The sequence below is a fragment of the Rhamphochromis sp. 'chilingali' genome (genome assembly GCF_963969265.1).
Source record: "Rhamphochromis sp. 'chilingali' genome assembly, chromosome: 1".
Taxonomy (NCBI): Eukaryota; Metazoa; Chordata; class Actinopteri; order Cichliformes; family Cichlidae; genus Rhamphochromis; species Rhamphochromis sp. 'chilingali'.
The window spans coordinates 36332760-36360659 of NC_137929.1; the positions used below are offsets into that span (position 1 = coordinate 36332760).

Here is a 27900-nt window from a genome sequence, read left to right on the forward strand (position 1 = left end):
ATTACATGGCTGTTTTGTAAAATTCTCAATTAATTTGCACAAAAGTAAATCTCTTCTAATTTATTCAGCTTTCAGCTTCCTGCTTTGAAAGCAGTTTGACTCTCTTCTTCTTCACATTTTGTTGTCTCTCACTCCTCCAGGTGGTGGTCCAGGCGAAGCCAGTCTATAGTCTTCCACAGCTTTTCCCCATTGGCAAGGAAACCATCACATACTTTGCTACGGACCGCTCTGGAAATCAGGCCAACTGCTCCTTTACAGTCACCGTCATCGGTGAGCTCATCCTTCTGGGGACCACATAAAACCAAACAATGGATGCTGCATGTGGCCTGTGGCAGATTACAGAGAGCGAGGGGGGGGCAGAGAATTCGGTCACACAGCGTTTATGTTGTGTTTGGACAACTGCTCCTGTCCTATACAGAATCAAATAAATGATAAAAAGTGCCTTTTTTTAGTAAGCAGAGTTTGCATGCTCCGTGCTCGTGTGGTTGTCTCCGGGTACTCAGACTTCCTCCCGCAGTCCAAATACATGTGTGTTAGTTTAACTGGTGATTGTAAACTGGTCGTGCTGTAGGTGTGAATGGTTGTCTATAAAAAGTGAATATGATTGGCAACTTCAAGCAACTATGGACGAAATAACTACTGGCAACATGAAGTGGGCGGGCTGACATATGACCTGATAGTAAACACATTAGAGGGTCCCTAAGTTGTGACTCCATAAAGTTGGAAAAGGCTCAAGTTCCCAGATGACTCTGAGTGAGATAAGTGGAAGAAGAAAGATGGATAATTAGTGGATAAATATGCTGATACAGTGGGACGTAGTTTGTAAAAAGGGTAAAGACAGTGAGTGTCTTTTAAGGTCCAAACTCGTCACCTCTCAGTGGGGACACTTTACCGCCAGTTTGTTACTGGATTGCTGCAGTTTGTTTCAGTGATTTCACCGAAGCACTTTCAGAGATTTTAATTGACTAACTTAGCAGTAAGTTCTGCTCCAGCAGGTGCCAAACACTGTTTGCTGTTGAGAGTGAATAACAGGGGTGTCCCATGTCAGCCACCCAGTAATCACTGCATTCGGGGGAAAAACCCCAAGCATGGTAGCTGTGAACATTTCCATATGTTATTATGTTGGTGGAAAGTTGTGGGTTTTTTATTAGAGACATGTGTTCAACTCGTGCCCTCTGACACTCTCTGCTGCTGCTGCATCGAGAAAGTCAGATGACAGAGTCGCACTCGGCTCCCCAACGTTTTTTTTTCCTCACTTTATCGTCTGTTCAGCTCTTTGTTTGCTATAAATGCCTTTGTACCTAAATATTATTGAGTTTGCGGCCTGATTTAGTCTATTTATAGTGACTGGCGTTCAGAAATGTGACTTTAACAAGTTTTCTCTGTCTGTGCGCTTACTTTCTGTCTGCCTCCAGATACGGAGCCCCCGGTCATCGACAGGTGCAGGTCACCGCCCGCGATCCAGGCCACGAACGCAGAGACGGCGGTGGACTGGGAAGTCCCGCAGTTTTCCGACAACTCAGGTATGTCTGGTCGCTCCTTCTTTAGACCGTTTATTCTTTTGCAGCTCTGTTCCACTCTGCTCCACCCACTGTCTCAGTCGATGATGGCTAAACAGGATCTTTTCCTCTGGGAGATTGGAAAAAGAAGGTTCTGCGAATAACGGTGAAGGACACTGGACATAGAGGACCAACTGTAAGTGGGTGCATGGACGCCTCATTAGCGCGTCTGTGTTTAGAGAGAGAACGGGCCTAGCGGACAGATGAAGCTGTTACAGCGTCTGCGAATATCATTAATGCGAAAACAGATGGAGGCAGTGGAGAGAAGCAGGTGTTATTGCTATGAAAAAAGTTCTTCTGTGGGAATGCGTGCTCATTCCACCCATTTTTCACACAGTCTGGATAATTGTGCGAGCAAATGCAGTACTCGAGTCAAATGCTTTGGACTGTCAGTTCATTATGTTTGTGGGTTTTTTTGTTTTTTTTAATCAGAGTGATTGCAGTTGTTATGTTAAGACATTAATCACTGTCTAGGTGAAGCTGACGCTCTAGCAGTACACCCACTAGAAAAATATCTGTTTAATTTACAGCATAAGGACTTCACCTAAGTGACAGTTCTTAGAAGTGTTGTTCATTGGCATAAAAAAAGTAAAGTTGTGCGGTGATTGTGGTTCTGTGGTGACTCGAGACTAATCACTCACATTTCATGGAGCTGCTCTTAACCGATTCCTCTCTAAGACAGTGTAAATGTAAACCTAGAAAACATTATGGAATACGATTGCAAGAAAAATGTTCTGTATTTTTGCATAAATATGACCTTGAACATTTACACAAGTGCAAAAAGTAGAGACAGAGAGCCCAATTACGTAAATGTAAATATTATACTGGGATGTGTGGGGTTTTCCTTGGCTCAGAATGACTCTTTAGGGGGAAAGTATGCACGTAAGCATGATTGGTTTGCACATAGCTAGGCAAAGATTCTTAATTACATTAGTTAACAGAAGAGTTTTGTTATTTTTGGCTATTTTATAAAGAAAAACATCTGAGCTTTTCGGGGGGTTTTCTCGAAACTGAAAAGTGTCAGGCCTAAAATAAATTATCCACAGCAGGTGAACTATAGGAAATAGGAAGAATTTCAGTAAAAACCTGACCCAGGATCTGACAGGCACATCTGGACCTTCAGTTGATCCATCTACTGTTCACTGAAGCCTCATCAGAAATGGTCTCAGTCGAATTGTGGGTGTCATGAAGCCGTTTTTAAGGAAGGGCAACCTTGAGAAAAGGCTATGAGGTTTCAGGAGCCAGTTTTCTATCCCCTTTTGTGGAAAACCAAAAACCAGGAGCCACAGAAATAAACAGACATCTTAACCTAAGAGAGAGGGAAGGCAGAATAGTTCGTACAGTAGCAGTGACGGTGCTTAGTGGGCTTACTGGGAAGATGAAGTGAGTCGAAAGTACAGGCAGGTACTTCTTTTTACTGGTTAATGTGCGAATTTCCTGACTTAGACTTAATTTGCAAATATGTCTTCAGGCTTCACTTTGGATTAACTTTTTTTTCTTTTTAATTCAGAATAATATAGTGAAGGATGAGATAAATTAAACATGTACTGCGATGATTACAGAGGACAGAATTATTTGAATGCAGGGCTTCATCTTCAACATGTTATGTATTTTGTGAATTTGTGATTTAATAACTTGCTGAAATGAAAAAGGCACGTTGAGTCTGCTCTTTATCAAACTTTTTTTTGCAGCCGTGTTTCTAAAAAGCTAAAACGGGGCCACAGAGCAATAAATTCAACATTGAAACGTTCTTCAAGGGTGTTTTGACAGGCAATAAAGCTGTAACTGGCAACTCCAGGACTCAATACACAACCAAATCTGAATGCTATAAAAGTTTGTATGAAGGTCGCTTTGCCAGATAGACTAAATACCGTAGAGCCGGGTGAATTTGTCCTGGCGCTCCGACTGTACCCAAACAGCTGGGGTGGTGACAGACAACAAACCAGACTTCTTCGGGCTCCAGCCGGGCTCATGTAATGCACCGACTCTGTACATAAATAACACTAACAGTGATTACGTGTGTGTGTGAGTGTGTGTGTTCACAAATTCAGACCCAAACACAGGCGCCAAAATTAACATCTCGCTCACCAAAGCCCCAAAGTGATCATTCCCCACCTGCCTGCAGAGGTGCACCCCCATCAAACACACACACACTGTAATAACAGGCTACTGCGGCTGCTTCAGGTCCACACGACGTCAGCCTGGGGCTGCTTCGACGTCAGTGTTTTGTTTTTCCAGGCCCACACCCTGATGCCAGCTCTATATATAGTCATGACTCTGGAGACACGCACATACAAACACACACACTTGGGCTAAATATAAGGGGAGACTCCAGCAGGCCAGACATGTGTCAGCCCTGTTGGAACGGCGGTGCTACTGTTAATACAGGAGATGGATCAGAGTTAAACGAAAGGTTGATCCCTCACTTTTCCCTCCTCCTTAATCCCGTCTGTGTCTCTCACACTTGGTGCAGATGTTTCATTGTTCTTTGTCCACAACCTGTGTGTCAGCCTAAACACCAACACACTCATACACTCCGCTCATCACAGCAGCCTCTCCCAGTGCTCTATCCGTCACTTTCTTATTTTTTTTTTTTTTAGCCAGCTAGACTTAAGTTTCCTTTTCAATTCCCAGACCTGGATTCTTTTTTTTTCTGCTGCCACGCGATGCCCAGACACATTATTCCTATGTTTAACATAACAGCTATGGTTCATAGGAGTGACTCATTTAGTCCTGGAATATAAACTAAGGCTTAGAGTGCCCTCTGCAGGAAAACCAGAGTAACTTCGGATTAGAGATGAAGACTTTTAAACTTGGAAAAATAAGTTCCCAACAGCAGGTGTAAAGGGGAAAATAGAAAACACTGTTAGACCAAAAATATTAAATCATGGATACATTTGCGTGCAGCGCTATGTTCTGATTTTAATCAGTTTAAAAGCCCCAAAAGATGCTCCATGTAAACCCTCACATCAAACTGTTATTTTACATTGACTTCTTCATAATGTGCAGTAACGTTAAATGTTTCTCGGACCATTCTTGATCTTTGAACATTGGCTGCTTTCCACTAATTTTCAGCTCGGACCTTGTAGCAAAAAATTCAGATTTTTGATATTGAAGCCACTTGACCCTGACCTGAGAATCATTCAAGCATAAAAATGCAGATACAGAAATGTTATTTTTGTATTTGGTTATAGTTTACTGATGAATAGTTGGGTAGCTGGCACATTTTCTGAAAACAGCAGTTTCTGTCTCACACTCACAGGATGCTTTAACCCACCTAATACTACTTCTTTGTACAGTCCATATGATTATGCTTTTTCACAACAAGATCACCAGGAAGGGTCAGCAGAAATGAAATAATCATCTCTCTGTCTGTCTTTCAGGCGGTCGCCTCACAGTAACCAGTCGCCACAGTCCAGGCTCTCTGTTTCCAGTAGGAGAGACTGTGGTGCAGTACACCGCTACTGATGCAGCAGGAAACAGCCGCACATGCAACCTCACAGTAACTGTCCAAGGTATAAGAGCACCCCTGCATCTCAGTGACGTACCTGCACCCCAAGGAACCCTTTCTCTCTTTTTTTTATCTTGTGTGATGAGAATGAAATACACAGTAAATAAAACAAAACACCAGTGTCAGTGTCCTTTTGCAGTGCCTGAATTTTTCAGTTTCATTGTGCAGTCATGCATGAAGGTAATCAGACACTGAGCTCCGACTTGAGAAAACCATGGAAGTGCATTATGTGTATTTGCTCAGGGACAACGTGTGACCAGCCGTACGTCCCAGTGAATGGAGAGTTCATCTGTTCTGAAGAGGAGGAAGGAGTCAACTGTACTCTCCACTGTAAAGACGGCTATAGCCTCACTCAGGATGCTGTCCACAGCTACTTCTGTGCCTACAACGGCATCTGGGAGCCAGCCTACTCTCCAGACAGACCAGACTGTTCATGTTAGTGTGGCAGAATATATATATATGTTTATACATACATGCTGTATGCCTCACTGTTTATTTTCAGTTTCAGAAGAAGAATTTTTCTTCTTTAGGAGGTAGAGAACATCAGTGTGCCACCGCCAAAACAAAACATTCTATAAATAAAACACAACTTGACCATGAAAATCAGCAAGAAAATACAGGCCTCTTACCTACATACATATATGTCATACATAGATACATACAGGGTGCTCTGTTTAAGCTGTTTTAACCTGGCTACAGCAGCTGCAAGCCTCTTTGCAACCCCCCTCCACCTCTGACCCTCCTTTTTATTGTGTATTTGACTTAATCAGTGTCACATCTGATACCACTGGTGCACGCTCTGTTCTCTACAGGTTTTCTCCAGTGCAAATAACCTTTTTTTTTTTTACCATAGTGGTGCTGACTGAAGTGTCCTTTATGTCCTCTCCAGTGAACCGTATAGCCAACAACGGGTTTAAGCCCTTCGAGATGCTCTTTAAAGCATCTCGCTGTGACGACGTGGACCTCGTCAAGTCATTTACTGGAGAGTTCAACAGCAAACTGGGAGGCATGGTGAGGACTTCTATCTCTGCAAACACATGGATAAGCTGTGAACCAACTCTTGAATACATGTTGCATTTTGTGGTTTGTCTTACAGCTGCCTAAAATTTGTGGCAATGACGATGTCACCTGCAAGCTGGAGGTGATGTCACAGGGACACTGTCTGGAGTACAATTACGACTATGAGAATGGATTTTCTATTGGTAGGATTACCTGGCAAAAATCCCCGAATATAACACTTATGTCTTAAATTAAACATTTTCACGATCATCTTCTCTCTTCTTGTTTTACACCCTTTAGTACCAGGAGGTTGGGGGGACAACTGGGGCACTCAGGGCTCCCAGGACTATGCCTACTTTGAATCTGGCTTTGCCACAAGCACCCGGCAGCTCCCCACCCAGAACCAAGACGGCAGCATGCAACTTCACCACCGCACCAAGAGGCACAGAAAGATCAAAGGCCCGACTAAAGACCACAAGATCCAGATCTACTTCAACATCACAGGTAGAATGTCTAAGAGATCTCAAATGTCTGAGTTGCTACGCTGCTACTGCTGACTGTCAAAAGCTTTTTAAAGGCTGCACATTAATGTTGCCACAAGCAAAAACAGAGCGAGAATCATGTGTTTATTTATTTTCGAAGAACAACGTACAATAGCTCAAAAAGCTTGAAGCTTAGCATGTCTATAATCTTTCTAGTGCAGCATTTTCTTGCTCTCAGACACGCCTATGTTTCAGTCGTTTAAACTTTGGCCATTCTCCCAGCAAGCATCCCTTTGCCCCTGTCGAGGAACGACTCAATTGAAGTGGCCAATCAGAAGAGGCTCCTGCGGATGCTGGAGCAACTTACCAATAGACTGAAGAGAACACTGTCCAAGCAGCCGCTGTCCAATTTCCACTTGTCTTCAGAGATGATTATAGCAGATCCCAAATCACTGGAAAGCAAGAGGGCGTCTCTCTTCTGCAGGCCGGGCTCAGTCCTCAAAGGCAGGATGTGTGGTGAGTATAGGAAGGTGCACCCACCTAACCTCAGGGTTCCCTTCATAACAGTATGAAAGCACATTGCGGTATTGCTTTTCCTAGCCTCTAACTGTGAATGCTCTTTCAGTCCAATGTCCAGTGGGAACCTACTTTTCTCTTGAATATAATGAGTGTGAGAGTTGCTGGCTGGGTTCCTACCAGGACCAGGAGGGTCAGCTGGAGTGTAAGTCCTGTCCTGAAGGAACCTCCACAGCCTACCTGCACTCCCGCAGCATCGCTGAGTGCAAAGGTACAAAACATGCACATGAACAGAAAGACGTCTGTCTTTTTGTGCTCAGATTTAAATGTTATTTTTCATATATGGGATTTTTTTTCTGTTTCATTTGGCTGGTGACGTGGTGATATTCATTTATTTTCAGGGCAGTGTAAGCCTGGTAGTCACTCTCGAAATGGGTTGGAGATCTGTGAGTCATGCCCCCTGGGTCACTTCCAGCCTTCTTTTGGAGCCAGAAAGTGTGAGGTCTGTCCCGATGAGACTTCCACAGTCACCAGAGGAGCCGTGGACGAGACAGAGTGTGGAGGTGATATAGTTTGACAGGCATAAAGTACACTACCCTAATGTCTTGCTAACTTAATTTATTTCCACTCTGGTGAGACCTAATCATTCCTGAGAAGAAAACCAATATTTTCCCAGCTTCTAATCAAAAACATATTTGTTGGAATTTGGCACTGATGTCCCATTATATCAAAAAAGTTAATTCCTACTTGGAAAAATTAGATAGTTGCCCTTTAAAGTTGGATGGAATAATCTAGAAACTCAAAAGTTTTGTTCCCAGGTTTCCAAGTTAAAATACATAAATAATCTACAACCTTTCAGACTTGGAGCTGTTAGGTGTTTTCCAACCAGCAAATGCTGCTTGTTTCAAATGTTTTTGGGTGATCCTGCCACTTCACCTGCTCCTCTAATCCTCGAATGTTTCTTTTTCTATTTTTTCCTGCGCCCCTCTTTCGATTTATGGGCTCTCTTGGACAGTCCCCTGTTCAGCAGGTCATTTCTCCCGCACCGGTCTGGTTCCCTGTTACCCCTGTCCCAGAGATTACTACCAGCCTGAACATGGCCGCTCTTACTGCCTCTCCTGTCCCTTCTATGGGACCACCACAATCACAGGGGCCACCACCATACAGCACTGTTCCAGTAAGTGTGCACGACTGCTAGTCTTGTCTGGGTGCAATATTCACGCAACACTCTGATACAAACACTCCAGTCCTGATTTGATAATATTTTATTTTGGGACCTGATAAAAACATTGAGGTTGGATTGAAGTTGTTTTTTTTATATATATTGAAATCTTCTGCTCAGCAGGGGATTGGAACTTCTTGCACCACTGTTAAGTAGGTTTGGAGTGTGATACAGTAACTGCAGGAGGCAACATGCACAAAGTAATACAGTTCTCCTATAGTCCCATACAATACAAAGCAAGGTTTAATAGGTAGCTACAGTTCATTTGGACCAGATTTTGCATTGATTAATAATTATAGAAGCCCCCCACCCCCACCCCTCCTGTGAATTTCATTAGCATTAATGTGACTTTTAAAACACCCGTTCACGACTCGTTAATGTGACTTTTGGATAAATCAGGTCCCGACACAAGCTTGTCAAAGGGATGAAGTTTATTGTTAATGTGTTAATTAAATTTGCTGCCCAGTTTGTCTCACTCTTAGCTCCAGTTTTGATGTAAGTCTGATGTTGGCAGCCGTATGCTGACTCTGTTCACACGTCAGATTTATATGTCAGTGTCATTTCTGCTTTTCTGAGTTGGCATGTGAATTAATTTATGTTAGACATCTGGAGAACATGCCAAGTGAAGTCAGCAGAGAGTAAAAATACAAGAAACTGCTGCGCGTCTGTGTAAGACCGTGCTGCCACCGCTGCAGTTGTGTGCTGTCTGATTTGTGGTGTGACAGCTCGGTCCAACTTGAAACACGATTACTGCACAAGATCAGGGGAAATGGAAATAATTTGGCTTTTATTGCTCGGCGGCAGAATGGAAATGAAAAACACTGTGTCTGAAGGGTGGGAATGAACAGAGGTTTGGACACGCTGCCAGAGTTGAATAAGAATAGTTTTTGTTCAGCTGGAGGTCAAACGTCTGCCAGTCTGGTAGCAAAGGGAAAGATCCTCGCTGTGTTTTTCCAACTTGTCTTTGCTTACACTGTCTGTGTTTTCTCTGGGTGTCATGGTCAGGCTTTGGCTCCAGCTTTCTTCCAAAGGAGGAGAGCGTCACTGCAGCTCCCGAGGTGGAGGTCATTGATGAATACCAATCCAGCAGTCAGGTTTGCCTTTGTCTTTTCTCAAAGTCCCACTCTTTACCATTAAAAAAGCCCTGAATACCAGGCGGTCCCACAGTGACTGGAGAATGTGGTGTGAACAAAATGATTGCTACCGTGTGTAAATTTAAGGCAACTTGCAATCTGGCTTTAAAGACGAGGACCAGGTCTACGATCATTGCAGTCAGGGGTTGTCTTCAAAGCAACTTTGACTCTGTTATATATTAGTGTTTGAAAGGTCAAGTTACGCAATTTATTTGTTATAATTCAGTGATTCACTGTAATAAATAATCAAAAATTGCAATTCTGTTGCAGTTCTGTTGCTATCTGCGTTCACAAAGACTCACTTTAAACTGAAAGTCACATGATCTTACTTCCATTCAGAGTCCAGGCAGAGCCTCATAGATTTAAAACAGCAACTCAGGAAAAGTGATGTAGTTGGAGCAGGATGGTGATTTAACTGTAAAAGGAGACAGTGCTTTATAAAGAAATATAACCAGCATACAAACACTCAGCAGAGATTGGAGTGGAGTCCAGTGCAAAGAGATGCAGATGTGTAATTATCATCAGCGCAAATTGCCTCAGAGTAATTACACTGTGTTGGCAATCTGTGTGTTTATAAATTAGGCAGCGGTTATTTGCAAACCTTTGCCAAACTGCCTGTGAGCATTTGCAGTGTGTCTGATTGTCGATAGACAGGAGACAGGCTGCCTAACACCAGCTGAGCTGTGCAGTCGCTCAGTAATTGCTTTGCACGCTCACCCTCTGCTTAACCAATCATCAGGCAAACACTGATTTTTCTCATTTGCAAAGATATTCCTTGTTCTAGTTTTGTGTAACTGAACAATTAGGATTCATTTGGAGCTCTGCAGATTCTGCATGTACTCATAGAAAAAACAAAAGCCTGTTTGTATAAACATGGATTTGCACTTGTTTCCTGTTGAATGAACCGTTTGTCTGCCTCCCATTCAATTTTTAAGTACTCTTGAAACCACACGTAAGCCCACAGTCTGAGAGTGAAGAGCTCTAATGGGGTGATACAGTAATATGAGGTCATTAAGATTAGATAGGGCCTGATTATTCAACACCTTGTAGGATTTTTAATTCGACAAAGCTTGTCTAGTCTTAAATCTTACATCCACATGTGTGAACAACATGAAATTGCAGGGACCTCAGGAGGGTTTGAACCCACAACTTTCCTGTTTTAAGCCAGCAGTGAAACATCTGGACCGTAGTGTCTGATACCGAATGAAGTTAGCTTTTCATTAAACTTCAATAAATGAAAGAATTGGCAACACTTTAATGTCTAAAAGTAAATATTTCACCTAGCTTCTTTTTGTATTTGGCTGAACAGAGACTGTCTCCTATTACTGCACCTTAAAATCTAATATCTACCTTTCACTGCTTGAGAATTGCACACATGCTTTTTCTTAGAGTATTTAGTGCAGAGTTTAGGATAACCATCTAATGTTAACATATTTGAGAGGACTTGATATCATTGTTTCATCTGCTCTACCCACAGGTTTTCCATGAGTGCTTCTTGCATCCGTGTCAGAACAAGGGAACATGTGAGGAGGTTGGAGCAGGATATGTGTGCACCTGCATGCCCGGGTTCACAGGTAGATCACCCATCAGTAGATCAGTGATAATGATTGATTCTCATGTGACATATTACAAGAACTGGATACACCCTCTGATTTCACGGTCAGGTGCCAAGTGTGAGATTGACATAGACGAGTGTAACTCTGCTCCCTGCCAAAATGGAGGCCTGTGTAAGGACGGCATAGGAGACTTCCACTGTCAGTGCAAGCCTGGATTTTTAGGTAAAGGGACCTTTGAGTTTGTAGCTCAGTATGCACAATACTCAAAACAAAGGTTGGCAGGTTAGGGTCAGTGATTATTTCAAGACCTTGCAAGTTTAGGTTTGACTTGCAAGTTTCTGACTGCACATTTTACAGAGCCATGACATCGATACACTGTAATATTTATATAATATACTCTATGTGCAACATTAGTGTATCTCATGTTTGTGCTTATTCTCCTGCTGTGTCTCAGGCTCCTTGTGTGAGGCGGAGGTAAACGAGTGCCACTCCAACCCGTGTCTCAATGAAGGCGTGTGTGTGGACGAGGTCAACAAGTTCGCCTGCAGCTGTTCCACGGGCTTCACAGGTTGCACACAAACTGACGTAACAATAATAGTTACATGTAGTGTGTAATATCAGATAAGTCTTCATGATCAAATGTCAACAGGATCTCGTTGCGAACTGGAAATCGACGAGTGCCTGTCCAACCCCTGTTTGAACGGCGGCATGTGCGAAGACATGGCCGGTGGTTACACATGTAACTGTGCCGTTGGATTCTCAGGGGACAGCTGTGAGATCGACACTGATGAGTGTTACAGCTCTCCCTGCCTGAATGGAGGCTCGTGCCTGGATGCTGTGAACAGTTTCAGGTAATAAACGTCCAGATGGAAAGCAGGAGTGATGGGATCTGCTGCTTGAAATAAACAGTGCAGGAAAGAGTACTCATTTCTGATGAGATGTTTTGTATCTGCGTGATGAAGTTGACACGGACAGAATGTGGTCGGTTTTCAAAGTTAAAGTCCCCTCATGTGCAGTAAGTTATTGTGCTGCATTGTTAAAGACTGCAAATAAGAAGTTATTGTACACGCTTGTCTTCTTCCTCTGTGTCAGATGTCAGTGTGTGGAGGGTTACCGAGGCCGGCTGTGTGAGGTGGATGTGGATGAGTGTGATCCGAACCCCTGTGTAAATGGGGCCAGCTGCTTAGATGGACTGGGGTCCTACACCTGCCGCTGCCTCCCTGGGTTCAACGGAACCAGGTGTGAGACAGGTACTATAGGCCAGATGGCACATCACCATGGCAACTCTAGATGGAGGAGGACAGGGAAAGATGTAATTAACGTGAAATGTTTTCAGCTGTCAGTTACACCTGACTGTGTCTGTCAGAGTAAAGGGTCGTCATTGGTTAACCCCGGATAGCCTTTTGTCTTTGGCATCTTCGTCTGGACAAGTAGTGAAGATGATGGATGGAGAATTTCATGCAACTATAATAAAAAAATATTTAAAAAGTGTTTTAAAAAATAGACTAATAACAAATTTCCTTTCTTTGGATTTTTGTAAAATTTCAAATAAAACACCATATTTTGAAAATATTTATGGATAATGTTTGAGCTTTTTATAAGAGAGTTAGAAAGAAATGTAGTTGGGAAACATCAGCAGTAACTAAAATAATGGGTTTTTTGCATTTTTAAGTTAAATGAAATCACTGTTTCTTCTCTGTCCTGGCAGAGATGTCCTCTGCCTTCAACCTGGACTTTGAGGTGTCTGGCATCCACGGTTATGTGATGATGGACGGAGTGATGCCAGCGCTGACCGAAATCACCTGCACCTTCTGGATGAGGTCATCTGACACCACTAATTACGGCACGCCGGTGTCCTACGCTGTGGAAGGCAGTGATAACGCTTTCCTTCTAATAGATTACAACGGGTCAGTGATGCAGCGAGATTTAAGGGGCAGACGTTTTTTAAGTATCACTTTCCCTTCACGATTTTTTTCTTTCTTTCCGGCGTTGCCGCAGGTGGGTGCTGTATGTGAACGGTAAGGAGCGGATCACGGACTGCCCTGCGGTGAACACCGGTCAGTGGTACCATATCGGTGTGTCCTGGAGGAGCTGGGATGGAGACTGGAGAATCTACATCAACGGGAAGCCCTCAGACGGAGGCAAAGGCCTGTCAGTCGGCACCACTATCCCAGGTGTAGTGCTATCCTCGGCCAAGACAGATGTTCTTTGAAGTCATTAAATATGCAACATCAGTGATAATTAGCTTTTTCGTTAGCTAATTTAATTTAGTAAATAACCAAAAACGCTGGTGGTTAACCTCGGTCCTCGCTGTTGTCTGTAGCTGGAGGTGCGCTGGTGTTGGGTCAGGACCAGGATCAGAGGGGGGAGGGCTTCAACCCTGTCGAATCCTTCGTCGGCTCCCTCAGCCAGCTCAACATCTGGGATCGTGTTCTCACACCACAGCAGGTAAACCACGTTAGCTGATGTAAATAGCACATATATTCACTAATAGAGGCTGACCAAGGATTTATCGTATCCATCCACCTCCACCTTCTCTGGCTGTACTGTAGATTAAGGTCCTGGCCAGCAGCTGCCCAGCTTCTCATGTGACTCACAGAGGAAACGTCCTCGCCTGGCCTGACTTTCTCAGTGGAGTTGTGGGGCGAGTCAAAGTAAACCTCAACAGCATTTTCTGTGCCGGTGAGAGAGCTTCACGTGTTTCAAAATCGTATTACCTCAAAATTGGAGCTCAGTTACAAACCGTGTGCTGCAGGAGAACAAGCAGGTATTAGCCTTCAAGCTTTTTACATTTTCTCCAGACTGCCCCAAGCTGGAGAACACTGTGCCCCACCTCCACATCTCCACTGTGGATGTGCGTCCCGGCGCACAGGTGCAGCTGTCTTGTGATCCCAGTTTCTACCTGGTGGGGGAGCCTGTGCTGCAGTGCCAAAATAAAGGAGAGTGGAGTCACAACCTGCCCAGCTGTGAACGTAAGACAAAGACAGGCAGTGCTCAGTCATGTGTTTCCATGGTTTTGCACCTGTTTTAATTGATTTCCTTTGTTATGTCAAGTTTTGATTTGAAATATAATAAAGATTCAGTCTTTTGTCTTTATAAATGTAAATGTAACAGTCACATCCTCTGACACTGCTCGTTGTCTCTGGTAACACTTTATAATATGGCCCATGATTAAGGGCGTAATTCCCCAATAACTAGATGCAGTTTCATTGTATTCTATTTAAAATTACAATGTAATTATATTATAAGTCAGGCTTTTACAGAAAATACACAAATAATTATAGTAGTGTGTGAGGTATTTTAAATATTGAATAATTCCAGGTATTTTACATGTAAGGAGACACAAATTATACTGTATACTGTAATTTTATGGTAATTTAGTAAAAAAAAAAAAAAAACATTTCCCCATCTTACATCATAAATACACTGTACTTTACTGAGTGGATTCATCTTTTCTTTTTACATCTTATGGGAGTTTACACCCTTGGCTGTTGGCTGTGTTATAAAGTGTTACCACATGTCTTACAGGTGTGTCCTGTGGACCTCCTCATCCACTGGAAAATGGCTTCTTCCAGGGAACAGACTTCCACGCCGGCAGCTCCGTGGTCTATGAGTGCAATGCTGGCTTTTACCTGCTGGGGGACACCAAAGTGCATTGCACCAACAGCGGCAAGTGGGGAGGAACTCCGCCGGCATGTTTGGGTACACAAACAGCTCAAACTTTTTACAAACACTTTAAATAAAAAATCCTGTTTCTGTTGACAACTTAACAGATAACCCATTTGTCCTTTTTTGTGTGTGTTTTTAATCATATGTGTGTGCAGATGTGGATGAGTGTGCTCTGGGCTCTGACTGTGATGATCACGCCAGCTGTCAGAACACAGAAGGCTCCTACACCTGCACCTGTATCCACCCATACACTGGAGATGGCAAAAACTGCACAGGTGATATGACAACGTAGTCAGGTGACACAAGCAGCTGTTTTCCTCCATTCTTTTATAAACCCAGCTGTTCGTGTGTGCGTTCAGAGCCAGTAAAGTGCGAGAACCCTGGGACTCCTGACTTCGGTCGCCGATACGGGAGCAACTTTCTGATGGGCAGCGAGGTTGTGTTCAGCTGTGACAACGGCTATGAGCTGATTGGCTCATCTCAGCTCCAGTGCCTGGAAACAGGAGATTGGGATGATGCTGTCCCATACTGCAGAGGTGAGAGCTGGAGTCACATAATGCTATTGCGATCAAATGGATGGTGTGATTTATTTCAGTTGCGTCTGATGTAGTGGACTCGGCATTTGTTTTTCACAGTTCCGATTAAGCTGATGGAAAACTATGAATATTTTATGGAGCTTTTTGGATGCTTACTCTGCAGCTGCGATCCTTAGAGGTTGCTCAGTTTGACCTTCACAGTTTTGCAGCTTCTTTCTAAAGTTTTGGATGATTTCCTTGTTATAAAAGATTGGCACTTGAATTTTTTTGCTGCATGGATTTAATCTGCAGCTTGTTTGGTTGGAAGAGGCATGTAACCACAAGCTTCACGCTTTACAATGAGATAACTACATACTATAGAATATGATATCACATAGCAAAACACATAAATCAGCATTTACTCGCATTTTTTCAGTTATATATTACACAGTGAAAATACTGCATCCATTGAACAGCTTTAATGGCTTCAAAGAAGAGGCTTCTAATGAAAGCATGCTCCTCTCGGATAATAAAACACATTCAAGGTCCACTGCTGTTGGCTATTATCATGCAAATGACTATTACACTTCAGGAAAACATGCAGACATGTATGTTGTGTATGCATACACACATACACAAGCAAATATACAGCACAAAAAATGCTTTGTCTAATGGCCGGTGTTGTAAAGGAGCAGTTACATACGCAGCTGTCCTTTTTGTTCTCCGATGTGCAGCAGGCTCAGACGTCTGACTATGTAACCACGTGCATCTTGGCACTAAGCCACATTCTTCATCACAGAGGAAGAGGAACTGAATTATTCGGCGTCTGCAGATTCATGTTACTGTAGCTGCTGAGTGTCGGACTGAAAGTGAAACGATTAGATGTGCAAAAGCCACATTTGTGTGCAACAAGTGGGAGAAAAAAAAAAGTTGAATAAATATTTATTGAAAATTAAAAACACACTCATGGCTTAATATAATATTATTGTATTGTTTTGTTGTATTATTATTGTATTGTATTGTATTGTTTCAGAGTGCGGTTATTAAACTAGACATTATCTTGCCATCAGTGAGGTTCTTTACTTTACTTACCATCTCCAAGTTTTTCACATAACAGCAACTCTAGGACTGTAAAAGTGAATCTTCAGTTTCACGCAGAAATAAGAGAAATGTATCTGTCTGCCTTTCAGTTCCACATCCGTCCTGTTCGTCTCTTTTTTGAGCCGATCCCAATTTCATCAATAGCAGTTAAAAGTATGAGCATCATGGGGGCACGATAAGCCCCAGATGCCCAACTGACATTAATTTAAGTGGGTGGATTCACAGGCGTCTGTTAACTTGATTCTCAGCGCAGAAATATATTTGCTCCTCACATCAGTGGGCTACACTTGCATTTAGTTATTTAAGTTGTAATTGAGTGTGATGGGTTTAAAAAGTTAGCGGTTACTAATCATCTCGTTAATGTTACGCTGCAGCCCTCTCCTGCCCAGCACCAACTGTTCCAGAGAACTCCATCATGACGGGAAACAACTTCACCTATGGAAGCAAGGTGACTTTCAGGTATCATCTTCACCCTCTCCAATACCTCGGGTGTCATGTGACATGTGAAAGATTTTTGTTAACATGTGAGTCCGACTCTGTTTTGTCTCTACCTAAGCTGTAAGACGGGCTTCCAGCCTCAGGTCCCCTATGAGTTCCAATGTCTCTCTAGTCTGAGGTGGACCGGGACGCCACCTACCTGCCATCCAGTGACCTGCGGGGGTCCGCCGACTGTGGAAAATGCAGACTACACACTAAACACCAACACGTACCTGTCCACTGTCACATACACCTGCAATGAGGGATACAGGTATGGATAAATTACCATTAGTACTATTAGAATTTCACTGAATAAATGTAACTTTTATTATACTTTATATAGCTTTCATTTGTTGTACAACCCCAATTCCTAAACAGGGATGCTGTTTAAGATGTAAATAAAAACTAAAAAAGAATACTTTCAGCATTGATGCTTCCTTCCTAGATGTGCAACATAAGGTATTAATGGACTCCAGTAGCATCTGAGATGCAGGCTTTTAAACTGAGTGCTGGTAATAAGCTGGAATGTTCCTCCACTCTTTAGTCCGGATAACACAGCGTCCATGTTTTCCAAAATCATTTTAAATTTTCATTCTTCTGATGACCGAACAGTTTTCACTTTCAGTTTACGTGTGGCTGCTTCTTTGCTTTAACTTGCATTTGTTGATGGCACAGTAAGCTGCACAGTCAGTGATTTCTTGACCATTTCTGAGAAACTCTGCCTCTCTAAGATGCTCGTAATTCCCAGTCATGTTACTGGCCTGTGGTTGATTAATCTAAATAATTGCAAAATGAGATTTATGAGATTATCTATTGTGCATTCTGCCTTTAGTTACATTTTTTCGGAATTGGGTGTGTATACCAGGTGACTGTAAATGATGTAGAGAGGAGTCTAAACTGAGTTGTATGTCGATACAAAGACCACAGGGCTCCATGGAAGTAATTTGTGAGGCGACAGGGGAGTGGAGCAGGCCTTTCCCCCGCTGTGTGAGAGTCCTGTGCAGCGAGCCCCCGCTACTGGAAAACGCTGTGACTGTGGGAGAGAACTTTGAGCTGGGAAACAAGGTGCACTATGTCTGCAAAGAAGGGTAAATGTGGTTGAAATCTACTCAGTCAATTTGTTTTTAAAATGTGTTAAATACTTCACACCTGTTTATTCCTCTGCATGATCTTTACTGTCTGTGGCATGGTGGCTTTTAAGCACAGCTAAAACAAAGAATTCATGCATTTAATGAAAATGTAACATCAGCTGTGCATAAGGATGAGAACTGAGCAGTCCATCGAGGCTGACAAGCGCCGCCACAGCATGCATAAACAGGATCCAGAGAAACTGAAATTTCCTTGAGAACAATAAGATGACGTCTCTTTTTTTATTTATTTCTATTCGATATATATTTCTGATGATATGATTCAAAATACTACAAAAAAGATTCCCTGATCCAGATTTGATCCATTGGAGCAATCCGGTTCAGGATAGACAAACCAAACCAAGCATTTTGCAGTTTCTTTGACATACCTTTGCATGCTTTTTCTAAATTATGATGATTTGGGGTTTTTTTGCTCATTGCTTTTGCTCTCCTTCCTGTGCAGATACACTCTGATTGGCCCAGAGACCAGAGAATGTCTATCAACTGGCCAATGGAGTGAAAGCACGGCTCAGTGCGTCCCCCGCTCCTGCGGCCCCCCGCCTGCCATCGACCACGCTGAACCCTATGAGACTCACAAGCTTTTCGGAGACACCGCTAACTACTACTGCACTGACGGATACACAGCCGGCAACAACTCCAAGATGGTTTGTAATGCTCAGGGCGTGTGGGTGCCACCCGATGGCATGGAGGCGCCTCGCTGCATTGCAAACTTCTGCCTCCGCCCACCTGAACTACCACATGCGATTTTAGATTCGGTCAACAAACCAAAATACGCCAGCAACACCGAAGTGAGTTATAAATGTGAAGAGGGCTTCATGCTCAACACTACAGCCACACTCAGATGCCTGATGGGAGGAGAGTGGGAGCCCTCGCCCTATGATATTGGCTGTGTGCCGGTGAGGTGCTCCAAGCCTGAGAGCATTGATCAGGGCTATGTGATTGGGACAAATTACAGTTTTGGAGCCGTGGTGGCATACAGCTGCTTCAAAGGCTTCTTGATTCGAGGGGAGAAGAGAAGGACCTGCAAGGGAAATGGAGAGTGGGGAGGAGCTCTGCCTACCTGTGTACCTGTGTCCTGCTCGCAACCCCCATCCCTCAAGAACGGATACCCCCAGGTTAGCCATGAAAACTGAATGCACTTAAAGAGTCCTCTTATAAACATAAAAACAAAGCACATGATATGTCCCATTTTTGTTCCACTGTAGGTCAAAGGTCGGCTCACTTACAACAGCAAGGTGACGTACGCCTGTAACGCAGGCTACAGACTGATTGGACGACCGGAGCGAGTTTGCCAAGCCAACCGTCAGTGGTCCAACCAAGACCCCCCAACCTGTGTCCTTCTAACCTGTGACCCTCCTCCTAACATCGTCCATGGGCACTACAAAGGCTCTGACTTCCAGGTGGGCCGTAAAGTGGTGTATGTCTGCGATGAGGGTTACGAGCTGGTCGGGGATGCTACCTGGACCTGTTTGAAGTTTGGAAGGTGGGATAAGACGAGGCCTCCGCGTTGCTCGCCCGTCCAGTGTCCAGAGCCACCACTGGAGGAGAACCACCTGGTTCTAAGAGGCCTGGACTCTGAATCAGGAACAGTGGAGTTATCCTGTGAGGATGGCTACATCCTCGAGGGGGCTCGGTTCCTCCGCTGCACTCCGTCACAGGAGTGGAATGACACCTTTCCGGTGTGTAAGCAGGTGTTTTGTGGTCCGCCGCCTGCGGTGCCGTTTGGTGGCCCTTCCAGGTCTTCTCACCTGTTCCCATTCAGCTCTGTGGTGACGTACGAGTGCATAGATGGCTTTACTTTAAGAAAAGAAGGCTCTGCGTCCTGTCTAGCCAACGGGCAGTGGAGCAGTCCTTACCCAGAATGCATCCCGGTTGAATGTCCTCAGCCTGTAGAGATTTCAGATGGTATTGTTGATGTCCAGGGACTGATGTACCTCAGCAAAGCACTGTATAGTTGTAAGACTGGATATAACTTAGTAGGTAACTCCACCATCCTCTGTGGAGAGAAGGGACTCTGGATTGGTGGGGTGCCTTCTTGCCGCCCAATTGAATGCTCAGTTCCTAAACAGATAACCAATGGAAAAGTTGTCTACACAAAACTTCAGTTTGATCACAGTGCGACCTACTCCTGCAACCGTGGTTACCGCCTCCAAGGCACAAAGACTGTTAGGTGCCTGGCCAGTGGGGAGTGGGACATCGAGACACCAGCTTGTGTGCAGATATCCTGCACACCACCTCAGCCAGTTGAAAACGGCTTTGTGGAAGGCCAGGACCACAGTTATGGTGTGACTATTTTCTACAGCTGTTTTCCTGGCTTCCAACTCGTGGGTCAGGACCATCTAACCTGTGAGGAGTTCGGCTGGTCGAGCTCTGTTCCTGTCTGCGTGCCCTCGGACTGCGGGCTGCCTCCTCACATTGACTTTGGGGAGTATGTTAGAGTGACAGAGCTGGGAGAGAGATTTACTTCTAAAGACACTGGAAGACTGGACTTGAACTTTCTTCATGGGACACTGATTGAGTACCGTTGCCACCATGGCTATGACCTCACAAGCCAGGTCAGGCTGGTGTGCCAGGAGGACGGGGGCTGGAGTGGGACAGCCCCATCGTGTGTGCCAGCGGAGTGCCAAATACCGCCTAGTCCAGATCACGGCTGGATGAATGTGACTCATGGCTCCCTCGGGACTACGCTCACATATACGTGTGATGAAGGATATGAGCTGAAGGGGGAGTCTGTGAGGCAGTGTGTGTCAGGTCGAGTGTGGACCACTGATGCCCCAGTTTGTCAACCTGTTTCCTGTGGTGATCCAGGGGCTGTGGATAATGGCACAACACAGGGAGGTGATTTTGTTCATCCTGAGGTATTACACTTTCAGTGTAATCCTGGGTTTGTCCTGAAGGGCAGCAGTACTATTGCCTGCCAGGCAGATGGAAAGTGGACCGGGCTGAAGCCACAGTGTGAGCCCGTGTCCTGTGGTCCTCCTAAAATCCCCGGTGATATTACATTTAAAGGCACAGAGTTCACCTATAATAACAAAATAGAACTGAGCTGTCAGCCTGGGTTCATCTTAAATGGAAGGTCTCCAAGCATCTGCCAGGCTGACGGTACCTGGAGCCACAAGGCTGCTGCCTGTGTACCAGCCCGCTGCGAGAAGCCCTCCCCAATACTGAATGGTCGCATGTTGGGGTCAGAGTTTGGCTACAGCAGCAAGATAAAGTATGAATGTGATGAAGGATACACGCTTAACGGAGATTCTACACGTGTCTGTCAGTCAGATGGACTTTGGGACAAACCGGCACCCCGTTGTGACATCATTAGTTGCGATCCTCCTGAGGACATCAGTCACGGCTACGTGAACAGCTCCAGCTTCAACTACGACGACATTGTGGAGTACGTGTGCTTCGATGGCTACGAGGTCGTTGGCGATCCCATCCTGCGGTGCTCCGCTCAGGGCCTCTGGGTGGGCCCTGTGCCTCAGTGCCAGCCCTGCATTTGCACCCTTCCTGTGGTTAAGTTCGGAGTGGTTCTCGGCCACGATCGAGCCTGCGGAGACCGAGTGCACTTCCAGTGTGACGACGGCTACAAGCTGCTGGGTCCCTCTCAAGCTGTGTGCGAAAAAGGAGGAGTGTGGAGCCCTGGGGTGCCTGTGTGTAGCCGGGGAAGGTGCACCGCCGCCCCGCCTACAGTTCCTAATGCTGTCTTGCAGGGTGGCAGTGCCAGCTTCCCAGATACGGCTATATACAGGTGTCGGCCTGGCTACCAGCTAAAGGGGTATGCTTACCTCAACTGTGGAAGAGACGGCAGATGGGGGGAACCCAGGATACGATGCGAGCCTGTGAGCTGTGGAAAACCGCCAGAGGTCGCCAACGCTCGGGTCGTGGGAGATATCTTCAGCTTCCCCAACCAGATCACATATAGGTGAATACTGTCATTATTGGAGTGGCTTGTCTTAAATGAGTTGGCTGGCTCACATAGTGTTTAATGTAAATACTGTGTATGGAACAGTGCTTATCCTGGATCAGGTGAAACTAAACTAACCATTTATCTCCTCGATCTGAAAAACACATTTTCATACACAAATAGTGAGTAACAGAGCATCCAGCACTGCACTCTGCATCTGATTCATCAAAGGACACATTTATAACTGAAGTGCACTTAAAAGATGCATTTCTAATCATTAAAATCATCATTAAATTCATGTTTTATTATCATGCACTAAGATGATGTTGTAGTTGCATTGAACCAGTATGTTTTTCTGATAAGTTGCTCTTAAAATTTAGTGACAAACATGCATGTTCACTCAGGAGAGCATCAAAACTTTTCTCAGTTTTCTTCATTGTTTTGTTTTGATGTGAGTCACGAAAAAGTTGCCATCACAGAAATATGTGGATTTTTAGCTGTAATGCTCTTACGTATCAATTCTCTCAACATTTTATGCCTCAGCCCTGAAAGGCTGATGGGGTACTACCATCACTGTGGTGTGAACACGTTAACTGGAGAACAAGTCGACGTAGGATTTTGAAATCACTATCTACTAGGAGGCTAAGGTTTAGCACTGGCTGCCACCAATATTTGTATTTTTACATTGAATCTTAGAGAAACTGGCTTCATGCTCACAGTAAACAGGATGTGTGTTACTTTCCATTTCTGTGAATGGATTAAAATCCAAGACAGAAAGAGTGTACTCTGTGTATCATCATGTGCGTCTGCAGGTGTGATGATGGATACGAATTAGCCACGCAGACAGCTTCCCTGTCCTGCCAGAGCGACGCCACCTGGTCAAAACACAACGTTCGGTGCCGCCCCACCCCCTGCCTGCTACCCACCAACTTCTCCATCCCCCATCTGGTAATCACCGGGAAGGAGCTCACGCCTGTCGGGGGCACCGTCACCCTCTCATGCCCTACTGGCTTCTACCTGCAGGGGTCAGCGCTAGCAGAGTGTCAGGTAAGAAAGATGTTGGTTAAAGATTTGCCTTTCAGCTTCTTAATGTGAATTTGACTTCCCTGTTAAGTTATAATTAACCACAGAAATCCATTATATGAATGCCAGGAACATAAAGTGAAATGACCAAAGGTTTACAGAAGTGAGAATGAATGCGTGTAACGTTGATAACGCAGCGGTTTCCTGTTCTGCTTTTAAACTGTGTGATAAGGTCGGTGGAAGCTGGTCTCCAAGTATCTCATCGGTTTCCTGTGAGATGGTGATGTGTGAGAAGCCTGCTCCTCTTCTTCACGGTATCGTAGAGGGGGACAGCTACAACTATGGAGACTTTGTCATGTACTCCTGTCTGCCTGGCTTTGACATGAAGGTAAAACTCATCCAGTCAAGTTTTGCTTTTTTTCGTCTGGCATCTCTTTATGTGGAAAAACAAATGTAGTTGGTCCTAAACTACATAACAAATGACCACTCAGCTCCTGTGTTCCTCTTGCTTTCCCACACTCTGCCTTTAAACAGCATGCACCCACTGCACTAATGGCTAACAATGAGATTACAGAAAGTCATGTGACTTCTCTTCAGCAATCAATAGGTGTGCACAGTAACTGAGCCAATAGAAAGAGCTGAGTCACTGTCTTCTTTATAAACTGATACTCTGCACTGCCCAGTTTGGACACTCGATACAATGACGGCCTTTTTTAATGCACACGAAGAGTAGAAGCCGCTGACTGGCTTGATAACGCTCACACAATAACATTACTTCATTCTACAGTGGAAAAAGTCAATATTATGGATGTACGCATTTCTGTGTGTACACCATCAAATATCCTTCTCCCCTTTTTGTCACAGGGAGACTCCATCCACATCTGCCAGGGAGACCGAACGTGGAGCGGCACGCAGCCAGTGTGTGTTGGTGGGTTTGTGCACAGAGGCAGACAAGGAGGCACCATGCTTGTGATAATATCGGATATTTAATTTTAATGTTCAATCAGTGATCTTTTTTCCCTCTACTAAACTTTGGAACATCCATAAAGTTTATTGACACAAAGATATCCCACACAAACAGATATCCAAGCGTAGCCCTCACTAGCTTCTGATGGACATGCAGTGATGTTGTTTTGACAGCAGGCCAGAAACCACTCAGTTCATATAAGAGTTTCAAGGTTTACACTTAGCAGGTTTTCAAGGGGTAAAGAGTTCATGTTTTGCAATGTGCTACAGCAGATACATATACTGTACTTTAACACTACCGCACCTTTGACCCTTTTCTTCACAGCGTCCTCATTGCAATCATGTGGGGCTCCTCCCACAGTACAAAATGCACAACCGGCGGGTGAGCCCAGCCCGGACAATGTCACCTATGTGTGTGATCCTGGGCTGCAGCTGGTCGGCCCAGAGACGCTCACCTGTCTGGACAATGGCACGTGGAGCCTGCCGGTGCCTACGTGTGAAGGTATGGAGGGCAGACAGTGAGCAAAAGAAGTGAAAGGACGTCTGTGCATCAAACACGTCTGACATCACATCCCTGTGGTCTTTCTGTCTTGTCAGTGGTCAGAGGCTGCATCAGCCCCAAACAGATGCTGCACGGTAAAGTGCAGGAACTCAGCCTGAACACTGGGCATGCTCTGAAGTTCCAGTGTGACAACGGCTACAACCTGGTGGGAGATCCTCTGGTGGTGTGCATAGGGGGCAACGCCTGGAGCTCCGCTTTCCCCGCCTGCCAACGTGAGGACACGTTTTTCGAAAGAACCTTTACTGGCTTGCTTTCTGACTTCCTGCCACGTGGCAGCCTGTGGTATCATTCGCTTTCTAACACAGAGGCCTTTCAGAATTCTTTGCAACATCACTGAGTTTCTTCATCTGTTTCACAATACAGCCTGTGACAAGAAGTCACCCATTCAGCTCCTCGTAATCTGGCTGCAGTTTGTTGGAATGTGCTGATTTTGAAGTCTTATGTCATGACTGACACTTCCACATACATGTCTCTCAGACTTATTCATTATCTCTGTTGGCACAAAAAAAGAAAACAAACAAAACATGGTGTATGAAAATAGTAATAGTGAAAAATAGAAGAAATTAGATGACAGTGACTTGAGCTTTTGATTTCGTTTACAAATGTGGAAAAGAGAAGTGCAGCAGCCACTGACCACTCATAGATGGCTGGTGTACGTACAGATTATTGTGCAATACACATGACATAATGCCAGTGCTGCATTTTGTCAGTTTGTTAAGCTGCAACAGATGATGTGACAGGATTGCTCCATGGTCTCAAAATAACCAGACTTTTGTGCAGTGACGTTATATAGATATGTAGATGTGGTGGATTTTATTGATGTATTGGGGGGGGTGTAAAGAAGTGTAGCATTCACAACACAGTTTTGTAGCATTTGTGGGCCCTAGTGTTACATTGCTATGCTAGTATTGTGTAGTAGAACGATTTAAATGCCTCAGTTTAATCTGCATCTATCATTCTGTCACAGTGTCGCAGTCTTTACTAGTACATGTTATTTCTGTGCTACACCGTGACTGTAAACGACTAAGGACTTATACTGTTGTATTGCTGATACACGAACTACATCAGCTGGCATCACAAATTTTAAAAGCATATCCATCATTTCTGTCTCTCGCAGCCAAGTCTTGCCCGGCTCCTCCGGGCTGGAACAGCAGCGGGGACAGAGTCCAGCAGGAGTTTCGTGTTGGACAGTCGGTCCGCGTTACCTGCCCCAAAGGTCAGCAGGTGAAAGGCAGCGGCACCATCACCTGCAGGTCAGACCAGACCTGGAGCCCCATCAGCTCTGTGTGTGAACGTAGGTATTGTTATTTTTAAAGAGAAGATGAATCTCTTCTGTTTACTCAAGTCTCCTCAGTTGTTGTAGCAGCTTTTTAATCTGTAAGGAATCACGTGCTTGTGAGGTGGCATTGAATAAATGTGACAAAGCAGAAAAACGTGATTTCATTTGAACGACTCTTTTCAAAGTGAATAAATATGCGAAGTATGTCACGTTTGTTAGCAGGAAACTAAATGATTAAGTTCGTAAATTATTTCATTAAAGAGGAAGTTTACTGCTTGTAATTTTCATGTTACTGTCACTGTGTGTTACCTCTGAACTACACAGGTTTAGTTCCTTTGTACCATTAATGTAAACCTTTCTGTTATATCATAGTAAAGCTACTAAGTTTAGTTTTTTTCAGTGAGATCATGTGATTTACTCACATTTCTACAAGTACTGCAGCGATTAAATGATGTCACTATACTCGCTTGTCGAAACACTGTGATTTTAACACTGCACATCTTCGCATGCTCCCCTTGTCTTGTTGTGCTTCTCTACACTTGCATGTCTCAGGTGAAGCGCTGTCTCTCTGTTGTCTCACTGAGCTTTTATCAAAACAAATGAGGCTGCTTCAAACACTGCGTCGGCTCCTGTGTGCTGAACTAATTACGGGCACCTCTGCGGCTTCTATGGCAACCTTTGTCAGATTGTCCTTTGATCATTCTCATGTGCAGTTGTCCTGAATATGCAGCACAGCAGTGCTCATGTTGCTGTGGCTCGTTGTATGTGTTTGCATGCTGTTTTGGGGGGTTTGTCTCCTACGTGCATGTTTATCCGAGTCCATTTTTGTCCTCAGGGGGATTATCAGTAAGGGGCTTTTACCAAATCAAACCAACACTGAACTGTTTGACACATTTGGATGTGTTGCATGAAAATCACTGTCTCCGGGGCTACTGGGGGGGGTGCAGGAAACACACTGGGTTTAATTTAATAAGCACAGATTTCTCTCTGCGGTGCACACTTTGTACTCACATATGGGGATGGACAGAAATGTTACAGCGCAATAAATTTTACAGTCTGGGTTCACTTTACAGTCAGATTGGTGCAAACGTGTCGTTAAAGAGGCAAAGCAGCAGTGTTTGTAGACGGGGGTAGCAGTGAATAACTCGTGGGTCGTTCCATAGGGGTGTCCTGTGGCCCCCCACTCCATGTGGCCAACGGGGTGGTGCGGGGGGCGGTGTTCCAGTTCGGGGACGTGGCGGTGTACTCGTGTTATGGCGGTTACACCATGGAAGGCATTGGAAGGAGCAGGTGTCTGGAGAACGGCACCTGGACGCCGCCTCCCACATGCAGAGGTAGAGCGAACGTGAAACGGAGACTCCCTGCTTCAGCTGACTTATCCTGTAACTCTTACTGCCATGCAGCTTCTCAGCTTTTGAATTCTTCCCTTACCTACTGCTGCTTACGAAACAGAGATTTTAATCTGTGAAGGTCATTAACACGTATGTGCTTGCACTCTGGTTGCATGGGTACAGTCTATGGAAGCAGCAGAAGCAGGTTTGTGGGGGTGTTTTTTGTCTTCACCAAAGGCTCTGCTCTGACAGCTCGCCCTGAAGTTTATGTGCAAATACTTTCAGAAGCCTGGATCCAGGAAGAAAAACCTCACCCTTAAACAAGAAAAACACCTTTGTATGACGGGGTTTCCTTTAAATAATTAAATTATTTCAAGGGAAATCGGGCATGTAGAACATCTGTAGATTAAGCTTTGGCGTAACATCTTCAGGAGTTTAAGAAACAGTTCAGTTTACAGTTTTATTCTGAGTAAACATGAATCACACACGCACAGTTGTGGTATGATGGGAGTGTCAGCTGAACAGGATCCAGGAATTTAGACATTGGGAAATTCCTTTTCTCAGTCGGCACAAGCAGAACAAAGATATGACCTGCAGGCAGTTTTATGACTGCGCTGCATTTGAATGAGAAACAAATACTTCACCACACTATCACATTCACATGATAGTTACCAATCTGTCATCACTGTCTGCAACTGAATTACGATGTTACGCTCTTTAATAAACGTCACTCTGAAAAAAATTTGTTTAGTGCTGTACATAAAATAAAGAAAAGGGTTATTAAAATCAATAAAAAAAAGGTCACATTTGAAAGAAAAAACATGAAAACAATCATATCAGCCTGAAATCAGGTTCCTGTTGATCAAGTACAGATACTAAAGCAGACAGTCAAACTGATTGAGCTCCACCCTGAATCCCTGTGTGAAACTCAAATGACCGTTCAGATGTTTTGC

General features: G+C 44.4%; 1 protein-coding gene across 4 annotated transcripts in view; it reads left to right on the forward strand.

The window, feature by feature from the left end:
* svep1 (sushi, von Willebrand factor type A, EGF and pentraxin domain containing 1) overlaps positions 1-27900 on the forward strand; it is a 111391-nt gene that overhangs the window by 78262 nt on the left and 5229 nt on the right. For 3 of the 4 annotated variants that reach the window (XM_080901018.1, XM_080901017.1, XM_080901020.1), the window contains 37 exons: positions 141-270; positions 1416-1523; positions 4943-5074; positions 5314-5505; positions 5960-6081; positions 6167-6272; positions 6370-6573; positions 6834-7067; positions 7177-7338; positions 7469-7630; positions 8083-8244; positions 9295-9383; positions 10900-10996; positions 11087-11200; positions 11433-11546; positions 11628-11829; positions 12071-12228; positions 12687-12885; positions 12977-13152; positions 13302-13426; positions 13531-13660; positions 13780-13950; positions 14507-14680; positions 14803-14922; positions 15007-15183; positions 16638-16722; positions 16820-17011; positions 17661-17828; positions 18331-19003; positions 19094-21804; positions 22599-22833; positions 23042-23197; positions 23674-23737; positions 24101-24277; positions 24373-24549; positions 25455-25631; positions 26780-26950. In XM_080901018.1, the coding sequence (XP_080757144.1) occupies positions 141-270; positions 1416-1523; positions 4943-5074; positions 5314-5505; positions 5960-6081; positions 6167-6272; positions 6370-6573; positions 6834-7067; positions 7177-7338; positions 7469-7630; positions 8083-8244; positions 9295-9383; positions 10900-10996; positions 11087-11200; positions 11433-11546; positions 11628-11829; positions 12071-12228; positions 12687-12885; positions 12977-13152; positions 13302-13426; positions 13531-13660; positions 13780-13950; positions 14507-14680; positions 14803-14922; positions 15007-15183; positions 16638-16722; positions 16820-17011; positions 17661-17828; positions 18331-19003; positions 19094-21804; positions 22599-22833; positions 23042-23197; positions 23674-23737; positions 24101-24277; positions 24373-24549; positions 25455-25631; positions 26780-26950 (8746 nt within the window). The remainder of the gene's footprint in view (positions 1-140; positions 271-1415; positions 1524-4942; positions 5075-5313; positions 5506-5959; positions 6082-6166; positions 6273-6369; positions 6574-6833; positions 7068-7176; positions 7339-7468; positions 7631-8082; positions 8245-9294; positions 9384-10899; positions 10997-11086; positions 11201-11432; positions 11547-11627; positions 11830-12070; positions 12229-12686; positions 12886-12976; positions 13153-13301; positions 13427-13530; positions 13661-13779; positions 13951-14506; positions 14681-14802; positions 14923-15006; positions 15184-16637; positions 16723-16819; positions 17012-17660; positions 17829-18330; positions 19004-19093; positions 21805-22598; positions 22834-23041; positions 23198-23673; positions 23738-24100; positions 24278-24372; positions 24550-25454; positions 25632-26779; positions 26951-27900) is intronic. The other variant, XM_080901019.1, reaches the window with a different exon arrangement.